Below are 10,198 nucleotides of genomic sequence, written 5' to 3'. Positions count from 1 at the left end.
TGTCTAATGACTTATTTATAGCTATTTGTTTCAGGCCACACCTGCTAATTTCCAACTAAACCTATTAACTCCCCTTTCTTATCTAGTTTTAAAGTATTTCACTCACTCTGTGGGAAATAAAAGGACAAATAAAAACCACACACAGACTATTTTATCATCGTTCTTTGTCCAAGATTCTGAAAAAATCGTTTTGGCAAATCCACATTATGTGCTAGTTTCCCCCAAACCACAAATTGCAGTAAAAATGACACTCTGTGGTTTAAGGGGGGAGTTATGAGCTGAGACTACTTTTTGACAAATTGCAGATTGTCCACGATTAAATTAACAAGCTGTTGGTCAGTGGTGCGTGGTCTTTTAAGGATATTTGACCCTGTAGCCATTCTCAACGCAAAGCCAAGCCACATGCCTCCAAGACCAGACTTCATATTTAGACAAAAAGCACTTCTCGTTATGAAAGAAAATAACCAGATTTCTCAAAAAGTACAAATACAATATATCGCAGTCATTTAGTGTTTATATTGTTTGTCAAACTTTTTGTTTCCTGGCTCTATTTTAACCCAGACAAGAAAGAACACAAAACCATGAAAGCAAAAATTGATAATTTCCTAAGGTATTTTTTATTGGGCAAAAAAGGTTTTGGATTGTTTTGAAATGTTTTGATTACTTACTTTTTAATATTTGTTAAAACAAAAACAACAAGAAATAGGTTTTGTAATACCTTGTTGGATAATGCTGGTATTTTTAAATTGGAGTTTAAGTTTAGCACGAAGTGGCTAGCTCTAATCCAGTCTCTAATCCAGTCTGCAAAACCAGTGGTGGATAGTCCAAGTCCTACCCAGTATGAGTGACTGATCTAGAACAATACACATTGTATTATACACATTTCTTCTTTTTCCAAGCCTCCAACAATTCCCAAAGTGCCCTAACAATTCATTCATGTGACTAAAAGATTCCAGAGCTGAGTGGCGGCATTTCCCGAAACTTCCACCAACAGGGCGAACATCTCCTCCCAGGAGGACAAATTTGGACTCACCCCTTCAGACAATCTGGCCGTCTTGTTTAGAAGGCTGTCACCCTGCTTTTCATCCAGGGGAAGGAAAATTTGAGCTTAACATGAACACATCTTTAATCACGTGTCAGGATTAATTATTGTTCCTCGGAAAAGCGGCAGCAGCTTTTTAAAATAAGGTTTTCCTAAGGAGAGATGCGTGAAAAGTCCAGAGTCAAAGCACACATGTCTGGAAGGAGTCCTGCTCCCAGACTTGATCTTAATTGCTAATTTTATGTGTTGTCTGCAGTATTCCGGGCAGAGTAGTGACAGTTCAAAGAGCAGTTGCTCATTTTATTACTGGCATGCATTGCATTTTTTCACCACGAACGAACAATTGGTCATTTTCATGAGAACTTCTTAAAAATGGAGAACCTTCGTTGCAGCACAGCATTGCTGCGGGAGGTTTCTGCCTGGTTCCGTCTCTGTTCTGTCACATTGAGAAAACTCTAAAACTATTTTTCGCATGCAATAATATGTTACAGCTCACTAATTCTATGTGATGTCTTTAATGATGTTTATCAGTGACAGTAAAAAAAAATGGCCTGTGGGATTATTTATACAGTAGGACACATTCACACTGACCCATATCTGACACTTTGTGACAGTGTGAACAGCACTAATCGGATTTTTACGAAAGCCCACTCTCAGATGTTCTCTTAATCTGCTACTCAGCTACTCATCTGATATTTTTCAAAGTGACCTAAGTCAAAACGGTTTAATCACATTCCATGCAGAATTTAGGGTGAAATATGGCGCAGAACGTGGCAAATAAAATGCAAATAAAGAATGACTACTTATTAGTAGTAGAGCACACCACTAACCCATCACCAAAGTGAACAGTGGGCAGCTTTAAGCACCCGGGGAGCAGTGTGTGGGGACGGTGCCATGCTCAGAGCACCTCAGTGGTAACTTGGCAGCTGGTGGACTCAAACATGAAACCTTCTTCGGACCCAAATCTGCTTCCTTAATCACCAAGCAACCACTGCTCCAAAAAAACATCCTCCGGGGATCGAACCCCTGCTCTCTGCTTCCAAGGAAGGTTTGTTAACAGCTACACCGACGCACACAAATAATAGAGGAACGCAGACACCTTTGAAGGAGCTGGTCAGTGGAAAAAACAAATGTGTCACTCACTCTGTCCATGTGAGGTGAAGACTGGAGAGCTGGCATCTCTGGGCTTCTGCCATTAGGTGGATCAAACTGGGAGAGTGGCCTGCTAAGCAAAGGCATTGAAATATTGTTCATGTTCAAGGTCAATACAATAAACAGTTAAAGCTGTTTTATGATTTGCTTTTTGTTTCATGTCATGTTTACCAGCCTGCAGCGCAAAACAGCAGTATCTGGGTCACATCAGAGCCAAGAGCTCCAGATAAGACATGAAACACGGCTTTGAAGCCTAAAGATTTCTCTTTAAGATACAGTTGTTAATGCTGTGTGAATTGAACTTGAAGCTGAAGGTGTGACTCAGTCACACTGGTGCTGCTTTGATTAAGGTCTGTGCGTGGAGCGAGTATTTGCCCAGACTAGGCCTGGGATTAAGGGCTTCTCCTGTGGAATCCAGGGAAAACTGGGGTCTGATCCCTGCTACGTCCCTCTACAGAGCGTAGGTGGGCGCTGGAGGTGTTGGTGCGTGATAACCAGTGCGTGACAATCGGTGTGTGATAACCAGCAGGTCAGTGTGCGTGGAGAGTAAAGCCATGTATGACGTCAATGCATGTCAGTGATTATGACTGCACGTGTAGAAGGTTCCGCCCTCGACACTGCTGCCGGAGTTTTTAAAGACATCGTACTGGTCGCTTAAAGTGGCTCAAACACACACACACACACACACACACTGGTGCTCAGGACCATGTTTTTCTTAAGCACTAGTGTTATATGTCATAAGGCCCAGCTGTCTTTCAGCACACATCTGTGTTTTCAGAAACACAGAGTTGCGTGTAAGTGGAGGGGGAGTCTGTACGAGTGTCAGTCTCTGAAGCTTATTGAATTAGAGCGGGTGCGTGCCACCTAACTGTGCACATGTGGTCTTACAGGTGCTCCTCCGTCTGCATGTGCACTGTAGGTCTGACCGTCTGTGGTGCCACAGCGATGGAATGAGCAAAAGGAACGAAATGGTGGGAATTTAAGAAGAATGAAAAGCCAGATCAAAGAGATTCCCAAAGCTCCCAGAAATGCCTGTCTGTCTGCAGCACCCCGCCCCGCCCTGACAGAACCCACCACATGCCACAAGCTGTTTTTCAATCAATGGACTTCGAGTCTCTCCCCAAGACTGTGCCAGCGATACTGAGCTAAATGCTCTCTGACAGTGGTGGTCTGCGCTCCGTCCCACAGCAGATGCGTTTTCTCTCTCCTAGTTCGGCTGCCCTTCAGTGTTCAGAGGGAGGACCAAAACTGTCTCTGTTCATTACTGTGAGTAACCGCGGCTGAAGAGCCCCCCCCGAAGGAAGAAATAACAAGCAAATTGAACAAGTCAACAAATGGACATAAGGCCTCCACTTCAGGATCTGCTCCCAAAGCTCCAAGCAGGATGTTAACGTCACATTATTTTCAGTATGTGAAGAGCTAGTACTTTGTAGACTTTCAACAGGTTTCCTCCTCCCACCATGGGTTTATTGACTCTGTGGCTGTCGCTGCAGTTTTTCAGTGTCAAAGACAAGAAAACAAAAAAGGAAACTAATTGTAAATGTAGCTAATTGTAACAGAGAGAGGAAAACAAGGTAGTGGTTATAAGCAGAGGGAACAGAACTGTTATTAATGGAAAAATGGGGCACAGTTTTTCCTAATGAGAAGTACAAATTAATAGAAAAGGGTAATGTTTGAGATGATTATAGCAATTCCAAAGTTATTCTGCTTGGAAAACGTACAGAAAAATGTAATTTCAAGAGTCATTTTCAATGTGCCAAAGAAATGTGTTTTAGTTTGATCTTGTTAGCTAGGGGATCATATCATTTTATTCATTTTATTGAACATACTTTAAAGGCAATATTATATTTGTAAAGTTTTATATAATTTATAGTTAATATTATCGCAACAATGTAACGGATAAGTGGACGAAGATGGATGGATGGAAGGACAGTATTGCGCTTCCAAGTGACCAATTACGGTTCCCCAAGAGAATGAGAATGTATTGTTCTTGTTTTTCTGCATTAGGAGATTAGATTTTCACCAAACAATAATGTTGAGTGTCACTGCATTCAAAATGCAGGGAGGTAGTGAAGCTATTTGTCTTTGTACAAACACAATGCACCCTAAACTCTTAAAGGCATTGTTTAAAGGTTGCCTTTTTAGAATCTGAGCAGAAGAGTGTTATAAGAAGGTGCATAAATATAGACATGAATATACATTGACCAGTAATCTGCGAGGAAGCATTAACTACAGGCACATCATTCCGCAGACCTAAAGTGTGTCAGCAGCAGCGTTTGTATCAGCACTTAGCACTTATTACACCACCTTCATTTACTTAGAAGCTTTCAGACTCTTCTTCATGAGGGATTTATATCTGGATGTACTGCTGGCAAACTGCTCCTTCAAGGCTGGCCAACTGCTGGACGTATTAATCTTGATTTTAGAAGCCAGCTGAATTTACAGCAAAGCTGAAGTTCCAACACATCATTGGACGCTGAGTTTGAGAGGATTACGATTTCCTCTTAACTGTGTTCACAGAATTTATTTCTTCTGAAATGTGGATCACTTATATGTCGCAGTTCACAAGTCTTTTCAGCTGTCAAATCATCCTGCATAAAATGAAGTGATGTGGTTTGAGGATTGTGTCGTGTGTATACCAGCTGATTAACAGTTTGTCTAAAAGATATGACACAGGGAAACAGAAAGGGTAGATTGAGCAGTTAAAGTAGGTTACATTGGTTTTGTACATACCTCAGGCACAGAAGGTTGGAGCTGGATCTACTGGAAAAACAGGAAGGTCTTGAAGATCATCATGAAGAGATGGAGGAAGATGATCTACTGCGGTGATGCAGCCGAAGAAGCAGCTTACAAGGAGACAAAAAGAAAATCTTTATTCTTCAATGTGATAAAAATCAGTAACTGAAGTCGGACTCCCTACTAAATCCAGGAACTATTTCTTTCGTTCATTAAAATTTAATACAAAAATATCCAATTTCCCACAGCTAGTCTGTGAGTGATCGTCCTCATAGAAACAACTTTAAATAAGAGATGTATTTAAAATAACATGATTACATATGAAGTAACTAAAGGTTAAGTTAAGCTACTAGGTCATTTTAAGAACCAATGTAATTCTTAAATATAAATTATTGCAACAGTTTCCAGTAAATCTATAAAACACCTTCTATGTCAGAGTACACATTATCCAGGAAAGATTAACCTGTAGGACGTTGAGCTCATTACATGATATGTGGTGATGCAAATTGTTTCAGTCTGGTGCATAAATCATTTGGTTATAACGTCTTTTATTCAGTGAGCAAAGAAAACCAGAGTCATTACAGTAAACTGTTAATAAACTGTTAAAATGGTGGTACATTCAGACCACACACAGCTTTCTCTGTTTCGTTCTCTCCTCGTGCCCGCCCTGCTAAGGCACACTGTTGACATTTGTGTCCTTTTCAGGAACATCTGCTCTAAGAAAGTGGCTCACAATGCATGGCGACAAATTTGGAACACAACTTGGCCTTTGTTCTCATGCTCCTTGGGTTTGAATTGACACGTGGTCACAACAGAAAACAGACAAACTGCCCTGAGGCAGGACATGGCAGACATCAAGTGTATTAGTTACACATCCTAGGAAAAAAAAAAAACTGAAGAAACTTTTGTCTTGTGACATCACAGTGTGAAACGAGATTTAAAAAAAAAAACCTTCATGACTCAACGTGTGGTCACACACTGTAACACACACTTGTGTGATTTTAATGTCGGTGGGAGGCGCAATAATGAAGAAAGCATACATTTTTGTCAGCTCTGGAATAAATAATTTCCAAAAATACATTTTTTTAAGCATTTTTATATTGTTTCAGCAAAAAAGTCTTCAAATGGCTTAGTCGAAGCTGTAACATTGACCATGTTCTCCCTCACTGTTAAGAAGTTCAGACTGAAAAAAAAGCAGGAAAAGACTTTTTCTTTAGTTGCAGGGAGACACGAGGAGAATCCGTCAACAACTCAATCGTCTTTCCTCAGATGAAACTGTCTCCATGATTGTGGATTAGAGGCAGCACTGTTGATGAAAAAAGTAACAGTGGAAGATTGCATATCCTGGGTGGTGGTGAGGGGGAGATTGGACTTCACGCTCTCCAGCCGTCACACAGTGCTCACTGACAGTGCAGCGACCATTTTTCTACAGTGTAGTAATAATAAAAAAGATGACATCTCTGCTGGCCATGAAGTTATGTTGGGAGTTTTATGAGAAATTTAATCACTCATACGTACTAATGACTCAGCTCTAATATTGTTATTGTCCACAGTGAGTGGAGAAAAAAATCTCATCATATTTTTAAATTTGACTAAAGCTTTGGTATAGCAAAAATATAAGAAATATATTCAAGGAGAGAATATTACAAAATACTCTAATTCATTTTACTTTTCTTGGAATATTTACAGAGTATTAGAAATTAAACTATTTTTGCTGTCACTAATATTTTAAAATAGAAAATATTTTCCGTCCTAAGTGGTTTCATATGATATAATTCTCACAACACTCCTCACACTATAGAATAAGTTCACTCATCCCAGCCAAAAAAACGCCCTGTCATCTGGTAGAATTTCAGGTTGAATGGTCTGTAGAAGTCCCGCAGTCTCTGCACCACCTCAGGGTCAATGTTGGGATGGGTCCTGCCTTTGGTTTTTCCCAGGCAGTGGGGTTTACTGCTGCCCTCTGCCTTCTTGAGGCATGGGAAACCCTTGGTCTGGTTGAAATAAAAGTGTTTGTCTGTGATGATCCTCTTGAGTCCCAGGAAGTCCTGGACGCGGCCCAGCTCCCCTGCTGGGTCGCTGATGAGACGCTCGCCACTCACAAACAGTATCTGGCCCATGGGGAAGTATTGCAGCCAGTTGTCCAGGTGCTTGGCGTAGATGCCGATCTGGATGGCGCTCCAAGAGGTGTCGATGAGCCCCGTAGTCCTGTTTTTGAAGGTGAGGCTCTCAAAAGAAGGAATGTCCGGCTTCTTGGACAGTGTCTGTGTGTAGTCTGAGATAGCCCTGGTGACCGGGTCCCTCACCACCACAATCAACTTAGTGTCCCGGGACATGGCGGAGATCCTGGCTGGAGCCTCCCTGGTCACAAAGTAGCTGGGAGTCTTCTCCATGGTGATCTGACCCTCCAGGGTCTTGGGCATCAGCTCCCTTTAAAGAGAAAAAAAATATATAAGCAGGAGAGAAAAGAGGAAGAGAGATGTTTGTTTGAACTACACCTCTGACTCGCCTCCTCACCCAGCAACTGACACAGTTGTACAACTTCTCTTGTTACAATAAACATTGCGAGTGGATGAACTCAAGCTAAGTCATCAAGAAACTCTGAATTGAGTCATTCTAGAATAACACGGCTAACAGGCTGTTCAGACCAGTTTATTTATCCAATCTCTTTTAGGTGTGACCCAATGTTGACTTGCAGGTTGGGCCTGAGACTCGTCTCAGTGAGGAGGAGATATTCTATCAGACATGTTATTCAGCTGCTACATCAAGGCTTCTCTAATGGAGCCAGAGCCAGGTTTCCCCTGGGTCCATTTGAAAGAAGGTTTTCTTTGCTCTCCTATGTCGCAACAGGAAAAACATTGATCTCTATAACCACAGAGTAGTAGTGATGGCTATAAAATATTGATACTTGAGCCAAGAGACACACTCAGCATAACTGATGACCTTCCTCTCTCCTGTACAGGACCTCGGATGGTTCTCAGTTGATTTCATTAAAGGGTGATATGGTAAATAAACAGCAAATTACAGTGAAGAGACAGACGGGAAACTAATGACAATGAACTATGGAAAAAGGAGAAAATGACAGTGGTTTTTCATATAAATGACCCCATGACTTACAGTTTGACTCAACAACAATTTATATGATCATATATTATAATTATATATTATTATATATTCCATTTTGTACCAATCTTGTGCCTTGGTGGATTCAGAGGTTTTTTCTTCGTGATTTCTATTCTTTTGACATAATCAAATACTACGCATTCATTTCTTTAGTAAGAACACAACAAAAACAAGAACACAAGAGATATAAACTTTTTTTTAAAAATGTAATGTATTTTTAGGTAATATGGAACACACCCTTTGAGCATAAACACACACACACACACACACATATATACTGTATATACTGTGTGTATATATACACACATATATATACATATATACACACATATATATACATATATACATATATGTACATAATAAATGGCTTGACTATAGTAAGTGCCGATCCATCTGGACAGTGCCTATCCTTAATCTCCTCTTGGAAATGTTTTCCAATTGACTTATTCGAAAAATGCACACTAAACACACAGGAATGTCTAAAAGTGCTTCACTTGAATGAAATTCAATATTAGCGGTGAAAAATATATGTAAGCAAACGCTTTCCACGAGGCAAACCCTGACGTTACGACTTTTATAGGTTGAGCTTATTAAGCAAAAAAATTCCTCATCTCTGCTCGAGTCCCTTTTTGGCTGCAAACTCACACGGGGGATGGAAACAAGATAATCTGTTGGGCCATGCCATTTCTCCGCTTCCTATCCTCTTACTACGCCTCTCCTCTCCACACCCGCCTTCGGGACAGTGACTCAGAGCAAAGCGAGGTAAAAGCGGCTCATGAATGATTAACGTGGCCTCCCTCTACCATTTAGAACCTCCACAGAATACAGCTTTAAAATTCACCAAAGTACAGAATGCAGGCGTCAATTATTCATCTGTTCTGCTCTGCCTGGCTGCTGTGGTTTAAAGTAAAGACTGGCACAACAAAAAGTGCTCCAGACGGCTCCCAGAGCCAGAGGTCATCTGAAAACTGTACATTTCAATCTGTACTTTGAGGCTACTTTCACACTAAAGGTATCAGTGTTCAGGTCTGACTCTTTGCTGAGATGCATTGATTGGCCCACAATGTGTGGGATTGACACTGTGACAATAAAAAAAACAACATGTCAGAATCAGGAAACTGAGGTCCAAGCACAAGTTCATCTCTGCCAGTTTTCCACTCGGTTGCTCCAGAACTGACCGTGAGACCGATCTGAAAGCCACAAGTCAACACCACCAGGTCAGTGTCAGAGCACATTCACTTCTCTGTGGCTGAGCAGCCTGTGTGGATTATCACTGAGTGGGAAAGATCACAGGGTCAGTCCAAGATGAAACAGGGGGACACACAGGAAGTGGTGAAGTAAAAAGGCTGCACTGTGTGGACGTCAGCTGCCAACACCGACCTTCACCTGACCACACTGCACCTGTCTTTTACCTCAGTGGTTTTTATTGTCTTTGTATGTAATGCTGCCACTACACTGTACTCTCCCAGCCTGGGATCAATAAAGTATATCTATCTATCTATCAGTGTCTGTGACCTCTTCTACAGCTGCAGGAAAGGCTTGTGCTCTCATGTTAGCAGTGAGATCCAGTAGTGACAGAACTGAGGAACTACTTACACTCTGATTTGAATACAATGCAACTTCTCTGGTTTGGTGGCAACAACATGACAAGATTGTTTGATGAAACATAAATGAGACTGTGCTAAAGGAAGAATTCATATTTGATGATGTGTGAGTCGTGTGTTTCCTGCTTGATGGACAGACGGCAGTGGGACAGAGTGGAGGAACGGCGGTTTTATAAAAACCTGTGTGGAATCGTTTGCACAAAGTTACAAAGACAAAAGTGAAAATGGTTTAAATTGCTTCCCAAAATAAAACAAGAATTACCAAACCAAATGAAATTCATATTTGTTGAACATAAAAGAAATAGAAATGTATGAATGCTACTGACACACAGGCTTTAAACTGACAAACAATTCAAATGCAGATTTCAGTACTCAGAAACGAGCAGCGTCTAATCCTTATTTGGAGAGACTGATCCTCTGGTGGGCGCTTCTGTTATACCCCCCACCCTCCAAAGAAAACCAAATGTTTTATTCTTTTGGAATGTGGTGTTTGATAAATAATTTTATAGAAGTGCTGCAGAAGCACATCCATATCAAGCTC

General features: G+C 41.0%; 1 protein-coding gene across 1 annotated transcript in view; it reads right to left on the bottom strand.

Annotated features, from left to right (window-relative positions):
- Window positions 1-5,418: 5,418 nt before the first annotated feature.
- LOC103381810 (heparan sulfate glucosamine 3-O-sulfotransferase 3A1) overlaps window positions 5,419-10,198 on the bottom strand; it is a 28,769-nt gene continuing 23,989 nt past the window's right edge. The window contains exon 2 of the mRNA XM_008314354.3: window positions 5,419-7,360. Within this exon, the coding sequence (XP_008312576.1) occupies window positions 6,739-7,360 (622 nt within the window). The 3' untranslated portion in view covers window positions 5,419-6,738. The remainder of the gene's footprint in view (window positions 7,361-10,198) is intronic.

This window comes from Cynoglossus semilaevis, chromosome 8 (assembly GCF_000523025.1).
Source record: "Cynoglossus semilaevis isolate Cse_v1.0 chromosome 8, Cse_v1.0, whole genome shotgun sequence".
NCBI classification, from domain to species: domain Eukaryota; kingdom Metazoa; phylum Chordata; class Actinopteri; order Pleuronectiformes; family Cynoglossidae; genus Cynoglossus; species Cynoglossus semilaevis.
Note: the sequence above shows the minus strand (reverse complement) of the source record. Positions and strands in the feature narration are given on the sequence as shown.